Genomic DNA, 14,143 nt, shown 5'->3' on the forward strand with positions numbered 1-14,143 from the left:
TTTTCTAACAAGTCTTGAAGAACACCTATGTAGGAGATTGCAAAGATCTTCTTCTTGAACTATGAGAACAGCAGGGAGTTCAGGAACCAGTTTTTCCTAGCTTTGTTCTTCTTGAAGGACTTAAGGTGTGTCATGTATTTGGCTTCCATAGAGAGACCATTTTGTAGCTCATGCACACACCTCTTGTATGTTTCACTGGCAATTTATGAGGTTAGATTTATGGTTGCTCAAACAAATGCATCAATAATATGGCAGAAGATGCCTTTAGTTTTAGTAACAGTTCATTGAGAAAAAACTTGAACTGTCTTGATAGACATTTTGATAGCAGTAGAGGTACATTTTCTGATATCATGGTAGTATTACCTGAACCATAGAGGTAAAATTAATTGAAGCTTCTCTCTGTTCCTTTTGCACCAAAGAAAGAAAAGTCAAATGTAGCTTCAACTGAAAATTTTCCTTAAAAAAAAAGAAAAAGAAAGAAACTACAAAAGCTGATTTTTTCATGGTAAGTGCAGAAGTACTGAGAAGTGTTCTTTTGCTGATCAATAGTATAAAAACATCTGAAAGATCCTAATGAGTATGATGTCTAGTTAGGAATGTGTGCTGATCAATAAGATAAAATCATCTAAAAGATCCTAATGATAGAGTATGATGTCCAGTGAGGATGATGTCTCAATCACAAGGAAATCTATTGTTCTTGATCCTAATTCACCATCAAGTTAAAAGATTCCATGAAACAGATGTAATTTCAATTACAAAAACCATTTTCTAATTCTTTTATCTTTGCTTATTGTTGGAAGTTGAAATTTTGGGAAATAAGATCTGCTTCCATCCTTTTATTTACTGTGATGGCCTGCAAGGCCTAAAGGCATAGATAGTCCACCCACCATAAGAAAGCTTGAGCTGACTGCTGCAGCCTTTTCTGCCTGTATTATAGCTGAAAATTTCAACTACTTATCTAAAAGACACAAAGCTTGATCTTGATAATTGCATTAAATTGGTGTTATTGTTATTATAAGATCTTAAATGCCTTTTGATTAACATTAGCACTGGTGAACTGTTTGCTCCTCAAGTTAGAAGGTCAAGCATCCATTTCCTTTCATTCAACTTATATTCTCACCAATCAATCACTAATTCGGTCCAGGAATGGCCAAAAGGACCTTCCAGAGGTAGCAAGTCAGGAAACAATGTGTTCAATAAACTCTCTATAGGTTGCAACATGCAATTTCCTGTCCATTATTATGATCTTTGATGTGTTGCTTTTAGTAGAATCTATGTGATATATCAGCACATCAGTATTTGAGACCCATCTCAGTGATCACAGACCATTGCATAAAGGTAAAATGACTTGATTGCAATCCATTCAGTACTTGTCAGCAATATAACAGAGAAGAACAGGATCATTAGATGGAAATCTCTATATAAGATATTGTTTTGCTTACCATGTTCATCTCAATTCTCTAACTAATGAATTTTCTGACAGATTCACATAGACAGTGTGGTTATTACATTTATTGAAAAGTGTGAAGTGATATGAGGCATCAAGTGACTTTTTTTTTTGGATTTAACTTGAAAATTTTTCCAGCTAGCTTGATTTTTTTGTGTTCAGCTTTTTGTAATACTTCTCTCTTTTTTATTTTTCATCTAACACTCTTTTTCCTCTGGAAAAATCTCTTTCTTATTTTTATCTAATCATGACTCTGGATTCGTTGAAAAGAGATGATAGAATTGGCACCTCCTTTGCAAAAATCAAAATTTTTGAGAGAGAAAGAGACTGCTTGGTACTTGAAACAAACCATTTATGTAGGACTTGGGAGTCATGGATGCTCCATCATAAGCCTGCAAGAGAAAGATCACACTTGATTCATGGAAGTGCATGGATGAGCTGCACAGGAAAAGTTCATGGAGGAGTCATTGGATTCCTGAGGACAAGAGAGAAGCATACACAGTAATGTCAAGAGAATATTGAGAAACAGCATCATTGTCCCATTTTGACAGAAGCATCAGTGTTCATTATTTCCTTGGAATCAATCTACTCTAACAGAAAGTGGCAAAGAAATATTCTCTCTCTAATTTTGAGGTAAGACAAAGGAACATAATTGATGACCTTCAAGTATGTAGCGCAAAGAGATCATGTCAATCATGTCAACTGTACTTTATTATTTGTTCTTCCCATATAGCAAATCTTTTTCTTCTTACATCTGTGAACTGTAACAGCAGCTTAAATCATCAATTATGTTCAGTATAAATTAGGGATAATTATTTAAGCATAGTTATGATTAGGGATAATTTTCAGTATAAATTAAAATCTAAAAACCTATCAGTATTGTCCGATAAGTTCTGTCACTATGCCCGTAATCGCAAGATACCCGTAATCCAAAAGTTGGATTTGTCTTTTCTAAATTTACGATCGATATTATCCGATAAGATCCATTACTATCTTAATTATAAGTAATTATATTATCTAATAAGATTCATCATTAATCTTTTTGAAGGAAGGTGCTGCTTGTACAATTTTATCTTTATAGAATATTGGTCTTGGGTTCTCCGATTAGATTTTGATAAGGTATATTTTAGGTTCAGACCACGTCACGATCAATGTCATGCCACGCTATAGCAAAGTCAACAAGAGGAGCATCCCCACGCATTGAGCCAGAATCCGTACCAAGGCGTTGCTCGGTACGTCCCGTCCGGAAAAACTCGGGACGATGTCACATGGCGTCGTTTCGTGCATCCTGGGACGGGTGGCGGCACAAAGGTATCATCTCACCCCTCAAGGATCGGTCGTCATACCAAACTCGCATATGACTGACTCTCGTACAGTAGTATAAAAGTCCCTAGTCAGCATCCGGCCCAAGAGAAGGCAAAAAATAAATCAACCCACCACTGACGTGCTCGTCGGAGGAACCAAAGTCGGCAATCACCCGACGAGGGCCATCCTTATAAGAAAGCGGCCACCCTCGAGCCACGAGCATTTCGACCTTGGAGTCATCAACCAGCATCCCGACGACGAGCCTCCAACCGACGTCCGGACCAAGAGACGCCAATTAACATTCCGACGCCAACACCCTATTTCGAGGGCTTGACCAACCTTAGCAACCAGTTCAGTTGATCGAAGACTTTCGATATCGACCCGTGGACTGCACCATAATGATTTATTAGCCACGAGGCAACTCTTCATCAACGGTTCTAATTCAAGAACAAGAGTGCATTGGTAAATTCCCATCTTTAATAATTCCATGTTGCAGCACATGATATGTTTCTTATCTCCCTTACATGGAAGGAAACGTGATAAAAGTTAAAAGAAGAAGCAGAAGAAGAGAACAAAAAGAAAGAGAAGAAGAGACATGACATGCAGGAAATGGAATTCAAAGCTAGAAATGATTGATGGGTGTCATACAAACGTTAAGTACACTCCATCACTGACGTTGTTGCTCTTTAAAATGATGAATCAAATCATGAATCAACTTTGTTCATCTGTCCATTTGTAGGTACTTAAAAGAAGAAGACACATAACACTCTTAACAAGCGAATGATTAATCATTCGAATTTAAATATCCTTCAAAATTTTGGGTTCAAACAATTGATAAAAAGAATAAGATAATTTTTTGATACTTCAAATCTTAATAATTTAGATCGACTTTCAACGCTCGCAATTAGGCTCGGTTCCACTTTCAAGATTCCATTTTTAGGGTCAGAATTAGATTGAGTTATCTTGGCAATTCAAATCGATAATTGATTTTTGGACTAATATCTTTTTTCCTTTGAAAGCAAAAAAAGAAGAAGATATGATCATATATATAATCTATAGTTAATGATTAATCATGTGAATTTAAAGAAACTTATAAATATGTCAATTGATCATTAATCAAAACTTAATTGGATGTCCTTCAAATTTTTTAAAAACACAGGGTTCAAATAATTGATAAAAATAATAAGATACATTTTTAGATACTTAAAATATTAATGATTTAGATAGACAATAATCCATGATTGGTGGGTAGTTGATTGTATTTTATTGGGGGGTAGAAAAATAAAATACATAATATTATAATTAGAGAGAAAAATAAAAAAAGATATTTTTTCAAAACGAAAGTCCCTCAATTTTATTTTTTTTCAATTAGTGTTATTTTTCATTTATTTTTTAGAGCTCTCCTTATTTTCTAAAAGATGAAATTACTTTTAACTTCTACCCATCACCCTCGCCTATCCTCCTCTTTTCCTATGCCTTCACCTCCCCTCTCCTCTTTCTTCGTTATCTTTGCCTATCGTTGTCTTGTCTAGTTCACACACCCTCGTTATTATCCTTTCTTACGTACCCTTGTTACCATCTTCGTTCGTGCATTCTCACTCATGTCACTTGTACATTCGAGACGAGAGACAAAGATAACTTTTGACTTCACATGAGAGTGTCGGATGGAGGTAGTGCGCTGCTCCGGAGCTTCGGATGCAAAAAGATGAGATGCCTCATTGGCAATCCTTATGAAGACAAAAAAAGATCGATGGGTACAAAGCGATGCTTAAATTGATCGAAACTCGAAAATCGCTACGAGAGAGGATAATAAAGATAATAGTAAGGATGCACGAGCAAGATGAAGCGGAGGATGATGACAGTAACAGAGGTATGTGAGTGAGATGAGGCAAAAACAATCATAATGTTCGACGATAACGAATAGTGGAAGTGATCATGGTAAAAACCGAGATCAAAAGGTAATTTTATTCCTAAATACGAGGTGTTTTATGAGAATAAATAAAAAATATTAATCAAGAAAAAAAAATAAAGGAATTTTTTTAAAGGAATGTACCAAATAAAAATGAGCGTTCGTTAATGAAAAGGTAAAACCACTTTCTTTTGTTGGAAAAAAAAAATGTTGTGTGCTGAGTCAGCCAACATTACGCAATGGTATACCGTTCATGAATCAAATAATTAAGTTGCTCGTCGAGGTAAATCTAAAATAAGATCCTTTTAATTAATTACACCCTCTGTTCCATCGGGTTTCATTATTCTACTGGCGACCAATTTGACAAGTATTACGTCCCCCTAATAAATATACGACGGCTAATAATTGAGAAAAGTCTCCAACCTTAGAACGCATCCACCAACGAAGTACCCATCCTACCTACTCTGTGATTGGATGCAGCAACGGGTCCCACGGTGGCTAAAGACCGGACATTTAGGATTTCTTTCCTTGGTATGTACGTATACCAATTTATACGTATAAGGAAGTATGAAAAGGAAGAACAATATCGTCATCGTCACGCACGATCCAATAACGTTTACCTACTCTGTGATTGCGTGCAGTAACAAGGCCCACCGTGGGACCCGTTATATCACGAATCACAGGACAGAAAGCCGAGACGGGTATAAAAGGAAGTATTTAAAATGGTAAGTTCGAGAAGAAAAAGAAAAGTAAGCCTTTCATGCACTACCGAAATCGTTCCTACTTACTTCGTTATTGGACGAAGAAATGAGGACCGTGGCGGGACCCAGGATGTCTCCAATCAGAAGACAGCAAGCCGAGACTGGTATGTTTCGAGAAGGCCCAACATTTATGATTTTTCATCGGTATGGATTACACCCGGTGGCTATTGGAATACCTATGCGTATAGGTTATACGTACATCGTATAAGGAAGTATTTAGAGCCGTAAGTTCGAGAATGGGAAAAGGAGGATGGAACGAAAGAATAATAATTGACCGTCATCGTCATCATCGTCGAGACGGCCCACAAGCAGAGAGGAAAACGGGAAGGGAAAGACGGAGAGACACGCGGTGACACCCACACGAATAAAGGGCTGTGACTGATACGCGTCCAGAGAACAAAGGGCATCTGCATCACCAAAGCCGTCGGAAGGAGGGAGAGAGAGAGAGAGAGGAACGAGGAGGAGAGAGAGCGCGTGGTAATAGGAGGGGAAGTCGCGGAGGAGAGGGCACATGGCGACGCTGCAGAGTTGGCGGAAGGCCGTGGGCGCGCTCAAAGACACCACCACCGTCGGCCTCGCCAACATCAACAGCGATTTCAAGGTACACGGAAGATAAAAATCCATCGTTTTTACCATCCTCCCCCCCCCCCCGCCCCTTTTTCTCGTGGATTGATCTCTGATCATCTCTTTGATCTGATCGGAGGATTTGGATGTGGCGATCGTGAAGGCCACCAATCACGTCGAGCACCCGCCCAAAGAGCGACATCTTAGGAGTCAGTTCGCCTTGCCCCTTTGCCTTTCGCTTGCCCTATCTTTGATTGATGAAACGTGTAACTCTTGATTTGGGGACTGGCGATGGTGGGTTTTGCAGAGATCTTGGCTGCCACTTCGATCACCCGCCCTCGCGCAGATGTAGCCTACTGCATCCACGCCCTTGCTAGGCGCCTCGCCAAGACTCGCAATTGGACGGTAATCCTCTCGCCCCTCTTCTGTTCCCCTTTGTAGGGTACGAGTACTTTTTCCATCGCCCTCTCGCTCGGGGTCTGTAGTTTCTACTTAAGTGGATAGTTTGGGCAGTGTTGGATCTCCTGGATATCAAACACTTGGTGTCATCTTTGATTTAGTCTGCTTTCTACAGTCTTGAAGTGTTGAAGGAAAAAGATTAGGATTTATCATATGCAAGTTTCACTGTTTGTGCAACGAGAGGAGGCTGTTGGGCGCTGATGGAAGTGTTTATCTTTAGGGATACACTTTTTTAGATGTAATATAAATTGGTTAGACTAATAAATCCATGCTGAGAGAATTATAGCTATTTGATAGTTAATTTTTTATTTTATTTTGGTGTACTGCGGATATCTGAATCAACATTGATTAGAAATATACTTTGGTGAGGAATGAGGAGTACATGATAAACTAATGGTGGAAGTCATTGAAGTCAATCCCATCTGGTATGTACTTTGATGTCTGCAACTGATGGTGTTCATGCAATACTGGTCAGTCAGTTTGGCGAAATGTATTTGTGAAAGACAGACTGTCCTATCTGTTACTCAATTCTTGAACCAAAGACTGCCCTATCTGTTTTGTGGTGTTCATCTTTTTCCATGTCAAGGTCTGTATCTCCAATGTTTCCCTGATTATTATCTGTCACTTTTTTTCTTATGATCCCATACAGGTGGCATTGAAGACACTGATAGTAATTCATAGGACTCTTAGGGAGGGTGATCCTACATTCCGTGAAGAGCTTCTTAACTTCTCGCAAAGAGCACGAATTCTTCAACTATCAAACTTCAAGGATGATTCAAGCCCTATTGGTATTCATCTCTGCCTTTATACATCATGATGTAGAAAACAACTTTGTTTTGGTGTTGCAAGCTGCATCCCCTATCTTGTCAAAGAAATTCATAATTTAATGGATACCATACTGCAGCTTGGGACTGCTCTGCATGGGTGCGTACTTATGCTTTGTTTTTGGAGGAAAGACTTGAATGTTTCAGGATTCTGAAGTATGATGTTGAAGCGGAGCGTTTGGTTAGAGCTGCTCAGGGTCCTGAGAAGGTCTGGGCAATCATGACCCTTTAGAGTTGCAAACAAGAGAACTTTTGATTATTATAGAAAACTCTTAAGTTGAAGTTTACACATTTTTACCAACCTAAGGCGTCTTTTTCTCACAGGGGCACAGTAAAACGAGAGAACTGGATAGTGAAGATCTGTTGGAGCAGTTGCCTGCATTGCAGCAGTTATTATATCGGCTTATTGGATGCCGTGTAATTATCACTGGAACTTGTAGAGAAGCATAATTTTATATTGAGTTGGGAGAGCATTATTTCTATGAGATTCTGATAGTTTTATTTTTTTCTTTATTCATAATTTTTGGTTAATGGGTATTGACAGTTTTTTCTGTTGGATTTTGCAGCCAGAAGGAGCTGCTGTTAGCAATTATGTTGTTCAGTATGCCCTAGCTTTGGTAAGCCCAATTTCTTCTATGAAACATTGAAGTTTCTTTTTTAATCATACGAGTATGCTTCATTATTTTCAAACCCTTTTTTCCAACACTTATTTAAAAGGCTACATATTAATCTAGCCACCTATCTATTTTTCTTGAGGTTACCTATTTAAGTAATTTTTTTTTGCTTTTATCTAGATCCATATCATACCCAAACTTGGCTTCTTACTGGTAGTTGTTAAGTTGAAACTTTTTTTAGCATGAAAAAGATAGCAGTTGGAATCTATTTATTGGACTCTTAATGTTTAGTTCTATTTGAATCTGCCAAGGACAAGCAATCCTTTTATTGTGTTACTGTATCATTGTATATGTACTATGTGTCGCTGCTGTATTTTCTCTATAATTACCTTTCCATTTTTTCTTTAATGTATACTTTGTGTTTCTGTGTAAATCTTGGAGATGTCTTTTGTTATATCTTATCCAACTTTTTTTTGTCTTACTTGACAGGTACTGAAAGAGAGCTTCAAAATTTATTGTGCTATTAATGATGGTATCATTAATCTTGTCGATAAGGTATATCTTATTTATTTGTTCTAATCTTCACTCCTTGTTGAAGGAAAAGTTTGCTTTGAAAAAACGCATTAACATGCATGTAGTTTGACTTTTCTCATAGATTCCTAGTTTTCTCTGTATTTCAGTTCTTCGATATGCCAAGGCATGAAGCAATTAAGGCCCTTGAAATCTACAGAAGAGCTGGCCAACAGGTATCTGTTCTCATATTTTAAATAATCTGATTTTTGCTTGTAATTGCATATTTTTATTTGGTTGTTTCTTGGTGGTCATGCTCAAGAAAGTATTTGTTAATTGGATTTTCAAGTAAAAGCCTTTTCTTTCAGGCAACAAGTCTTTCTGAATTTTATGAAGTTTGTCGTGGATTGGAACTTGCTAGAAATTTCCAGTTTCCAAACTTGAGAGAGGTAGCAAAAGCACTTGATTGTTCTAGATGTGTATAACTTTCTTAAATTGATAATGTGGGTAACTTGAAACTTCTTTTTTTGTCTCTAGCCTCCACAATCTTTTCTCGCCACTATGGAAGAATATATCAGAGAAGCTCCACGAGTGGTTTCTGTCTCCAGAGAGCCATTGGTAATAATTGACAAAATATAATTGTTTATTTCAATCTCAACCTTATTTGTTGATTTACAGATTGGTGTTATTTATTTTATTAACATTGAATTTCTTGATTCTTCCACATTTTGATTTTTTGTGAATGCTGCACACACCATGTCACATATATTTTGGTTTTTTGTACTTTTTTGGAAAGTGTGAATTTATTATTCCTTGTATGTTGCGGTTACTGTAATGTGTAAATTGCAAGCATTACTGGATTTTCCTATCCAATGAAATGTCCATGTTTCCAGGTGCAAGTTGTGTAGGATATACAGGATTGGGTAGGGAAAACTGGGATTAACCTAATTGGATTGATGGGAATTGAGATTGCCGTAGAAGGTAATTCAGAAATACAAATTGTAAAACTCAAAAAACTAAAATGGGAAAAAGGAAAAAGAAAAAGTAGTTATATATGCTTAGAAATGATCTTTGTCTTGATATTTTATATTTAACTTTAAATAAAAGACACTAATAAAAAATAATGGCAGTAGGCCGGCACTTGGCATGCCATGGCAAGTAAAATCAGGAACTCGGCATCATAATGATAATTCTATTGACTAGTTAGTCATATGTTATTAACGAAAGATGGTCACTAATCAGATATAAGATTCAGTGCATTTAAGTATTTAATTTCGGTGTTTTCTATTTCAATTTAGAATATTAAGATGATTCTACCATTAGTTTGGTTACTTTTGAATGAATTCCATCTTCTTTTCTACTTATAGAAGATTTGGATTATGTGATGTTTTGGAAGTTGCCATAATATCTTTGACTCTTTGTCAATGCCAGGCTGTGTATTGCTTGTTTATGAGCAGAAGTGTTAGTAGGAAAATTAAAACCTTTGCTAGAGCCTCAGAATGATGACCTTAACAAAGATGATGGAATGGTTCTTTTAATATTTGTTTTCATTGTTGCTGAAAAGGAAGGAAAGGGAAACTTTATTTGAGGCTTTACACTCACAAGAATTGAAAATATATGTTGTTTAAAAAAATCATTTAGAATGCAGAATTAAGAAGGGAAAACTGGTGGGCTTACAAAACAACAGTTCTTGTTGGTAGTTCAATTTTAGTGATTCCATTTTTTATTCAGGCTAACTTCTGACTTTTATGTAAGTTCTTGTTGGTCCTTCAGGTTCTGCTAAAATAACATGTGAATCTATAACTGTTCAGACTTCAGTCTTTTGACTAATATTGTCTTGATTCCTGTTAATTAATGAACTTTGGCAAGTACATTTTAGTTTCATTTTGTATATCTGTTATGCACCAGTTATGTGGTGTGTTATTTTTGGTGTGTCCACTTATAGAAGTAATTGCTGACTCTTAATCTTGGATCAGGAATTCCCAGAAAGACTCCTTCTGACATACAAAGTAGAGGCAGTCCCTACTACTGTTGAGGAAGAAAAACCACCCATTGATGAACCAAAGCCAGTACCATCCACCACTGAAGTTGTATCTTCTCCTCCAACTCTTAAGGCAGATAGTTCAGACACTGGGGATCTTCTTGTAAGTATTTTATGAGAATATTTATTTGGCTTCACTTGTTCCCACTTCATGTATTAATCTCTTCTTGGTGTACAGGGACTTAATGAAACAAATTCAAATGTAGCAGCAATAGAAGAAACTAATGCAATGGCACTAGCCATTGTTCCAGCTAGTATGTTCAGCGATCTACCTTAAAAACTTATTTTATATAGATTTTTTCATGTTAGTGTTTGTATTGAGATTAACGGTGAACAAACTGTTACTACCTGCAGGTTTTGCTACAGATTCCAGTACCGTTCAAGACAAAGAATTCGATCCAACTGGGTGGGAACTTGCCCTGGTGACTACTCCAAGCAGCAACAATGCAACCGTTGTTGAAAGCAAATTGGTTAGTTTTTCCCCTTTACTTTGAATCGTTTGGTGTGAATAGTATAGTCCCGAACTTATATGTCAAGACTGCAGATATTGTGGTTAAATTTAACAGGTTTCGCATGATTTATTAGGATAACGTTAGAATATATGACAACAAATAAACAGATGTAATAAATGGGAAAATAATCTTAAAATTTTCTCTACCAAACCAAAATGAATTTAGATTGAGCTTAAATCTCAATGCTGTGACAGTTAACAGCTCTGCCAGATGTTGTTGACTGCCTAGTGATTGTAACTGAATCTTCTACTGCCTTGTATTACATAAGAGCACATTTAGATTTCTTGTTTGTAGACAATCATATGGCATGGGTCTGCAAGGCATGACATTTGACGGGTATAGTGATAACATATGAATAAATGTGACTCAGATACTCAACTTGTATGATGTTCACCAGCTATTTCTTTTAACGTTTGTTTATGTGCTAGCCTAAGGTTACGAACTAGCCTTTCTTCATCCGGTGTATCTGAGATTTTATTTTAGATCCATCTGTTGCATATTAGCCCAGATCATTTATCATATTGAGCTGATATCCATCCAAGTCAATTATACTATAATAAACTCAGTATGTGTCTAGTTCCCTTCTATCTTTCCATTTCTGCACATCAATCACTAAATCCCATTATAAGGTTTCAGTCTTAATGTACATAACTATACTAGGATGAGCGTAGTCAGTTTAGGCAGAGGGTTATGTTATTGCATTACTAGTTATCATCTTGGATTTATTTTCTCCATGTGTCACCATCTACATCCCTCATCTCTTCTACCCTTTGGGAGTCCATCAGTCATAACATTTTGAATGTCTTTACCGATTAGTCACATCCTTCTGAACCATCAGATCGTGTCTCAATTCTCAAAAGTCCTATTAATTTAAGATATATCAAGTCTTTGGAGATTAATTGATGTGGATGCATCAAGGTGTATTGGAATTTGATGGAATGGACCTTAGGGATCATAAGATTATTCTAATGCAACTTGACACTGGACCACCCTGGATTATGCTTAATCTTCTGCATTCAAACGCAGACTTAAATAGGCTGTTGCTTGCAAAGCCCTGTGCAATGCTCTCACCACGGGCCAGCACAAAGATTGAAAGGCTATGAGCTTAAAGAAAAGAAGAAGAAAAAGGAATATATATCCATAGATCTGTGTGCACAAAGATTGAAATTTCAAAGTAAGAGTTTCATGTTTGAGCTACTTTTGCCCTGTTTAATCAAAGGAATGAATTGAATTCAGACTCTTGTTGAAACTCCAGGAAACTAGCTTTTGATCAGATCCCTAGCTAGTTGGATAAATACAGATGGAATTGGCTCACACCTTGACTGCCAAAATCAAGTCAGCTAGCAAATGCCATTGTTCTTGTTTGTTGTTGGCTCAACTCAAACAGGCAAATCTGGTTTGTGGACTGCATGCAAATTAGATTCTAATAATAACTATGGTAATAGGTTAATAATGTGCTTTGTTACGATGATGATAATGTTGAAATCAGATGATATTGTTGAAATATCTGATTTCTCACTGTTTGTTATGATGTATAAATCATATATCCATGCAATAGTTGTGGTGTTGTGCAATTGGACACATCTTGATTGTGCAAAAACTCATCCTTGGAATTATGATGTATGTAATTGTGCATACTACCTAGATATTTGTGATATCAAATTTTAAATGGTTAATGTTCACACATAACCGAACTACACTAGCACCAGAGACTATATATATATATATATATATATATATATATATATATATATATATATATATATATATATATATATATATATATATATATATATCTACACATGACAATTCATTTATTATTGGTTCCAGGCTGGTGGGTTTGACAAGCTCACTTTGGATAGCCTATACGATGAAGCAGCATACAGACAACAGCAACAGCAGCAGCGGTATTATGGAGCACCTCCTCCAAATCCATTCATGGCAGCTGATCCCTTCACTGTGTCAAACCAAGTTGCTGCTCCGCCAGCTGTTCAAATGGCAGCCATGGCTCAGCAGCAGCAACAGATGTCCATGTTCATGCAATCCAACCCATTTGCTCAGCCTGTCTATCAGCAGCATGTCACCATGGGGGCTGCATCGAATCCCTTTGGCGGCAATGGGTTTGGAGCCTTCCCAGCAAGCGATCCTCACCAACAGAACAATCCTTTTGGGAATCAGCATCTGATCTAGCTCAAGAAATGATGTCCGTATATTCCTACTTTCTCATGCTTCTTTTTATTTTTTGATTAAGCATGTTGCTTGTTTTCTGTGTTTTTTACCGAGGAGAATTGCCTGGATGGTAGGAGAAATCAAATTAGTAATAATTAGGTTCCATGAAATGTGTGTGATATATATAGCTTGCATGGAATTGAAGTTTTTGTTCCTGTCCAATTTGCCAATTGAGATGCTTTGTTGTTGACTAAGAGGTGCTTTGCAGATGATATTATGCCCATCCCTATCAGCAAGTTGAGTCTAGTCAGTAGTGATGCTTGCATGATTCGTTGTCCATTTTGTATATTTGTCTATTTACTTACAAACTAGATCACAGAGAAGGATGTGAAAGTTCTCTTTTCTTCTGCACTAACTGTATACATGGGAGACATCCAAATAGATGCGCTTACAATTTGCTTCTTGTAGCAGTAAGTTCTGCTTGTGACTATCATGATTTGATTATATTTTCAAGACTAAAGTATGAGAATTTAACACCAAATTTCCACTCTGCCTTCTCCTGCAATGAGTCTTGGCTTTAGTTTTAGCCATTATTATTGTGTCATCATCATGTATAAAGATAAGAACAACATTTGAACTTATTTTTTACCAGTAAAATTTCATCTCTTGCCCTCTTTGCTGATAGCATTCAGATGCTGCCAAAAGAATACCATGCAACAATGCATTAAATGAAGGGTAACAACGTATGCTTGACGCAAACTCATATTATTAGTTCTCGTGTTGTGGGCCAATTGATTTGAGATGCCGTTAATATATAGTGGTCATCTCCTGTCCCTTTAAAACTAATTAAGTTGTAATTATGTAAGTCGTAGGTATTACTATTAATTTTTGTCGTACGAAGGATGAAGTATTCAAGCTTAGACCTTTCGATAAGTCATCAGCTAAACTAAATAAGCCCTTCGTAGGTATTATTAATAAGAAGGATATGAGTTTTTCTTTATTTATTTATTTATTTATTTATTTATTCT

General features: G+C 36.7%; 1 protein-coding gene across 1 annotated transcript; it reads left to right on the forward strand.

Moving 5' to 3' along the window:
• The first annotated feature begins 5,717 nt into the window (after positions 1-5,717).
• Positions 5,718-13,369, forward strand: LOC135649653 (putative clathrin assembly protein At2g01600). The gene is made up of 15 exons (XM_065168254.1): positions 5,718-6,023; positions 6,126-6,195; positions 6,294-6,391; positions 7,095-7,233; positions 7,350-7,477; positions 7,594-7,686; positions 7,836-7,886; positions 8,373-8,438; positions 8,564-8,629; positions 8,762-8,842; positions 8,931-9,011; positions 10,370-10,537; positions 10,613-10,688; positions 10,789-10,904; positions 12,777-13,369. Exons 1-15 carry the CDS (start codon positions 5,934-5,936, stop codon positions 13,134-13,136), a joined length of 1,683 nt encoding a protein of 560 aa, XP_065024326.1. The 5' UTR covers positions 5,718-5,933; the 3' UTR covers positions 13,137-13,369.
• The last annotated feature ends 774 nt before the right edge of the window (positions 13,370-14,143 follow it).

The sequence above is a fragment of the Musa acuminata genome, chromosome BXJ3-9 (genome assembly GCF_036884655.1).
Source record: "Musa acuminata AAA Group cultivar baxijiao chromosome BXJ3-9, Cavendish_Baxijiao_AAA, whole genome shotgun sequence".
Lineage (NCBI taxonomy): Eukaryota > Viridiplantae > Streptophyta > Magnoliopsida > Zingiberales > Musaceae > Musa > Musa acuminata.

Excerpts from the sequence above, each read along its gene's own strand:
- LOC135649653 (XM_065168254.1), top strand. The coding sequence starts at position 5,934 with ATGGCGACGCTGCAGAGTTGGCGGAAGGCCGTGGGCGCGCTCAAAGAC. Across the intron at positions 6,024-6,125 it reads ACATCAACAGCGATTTCAAG|GATTTGGATGTGGCGATCGT; the intron begins GTACACGGAAGA and ends ATCTGATCGGAG. Across the intron at positions 10,905-12,776 it reads CCGTTGTTGAAAGCAAATTG|GCTGGTGGGTTTGACAAGCT; the intron begins GTTAGTTTTTCC and ends TATTGGTTCCAG.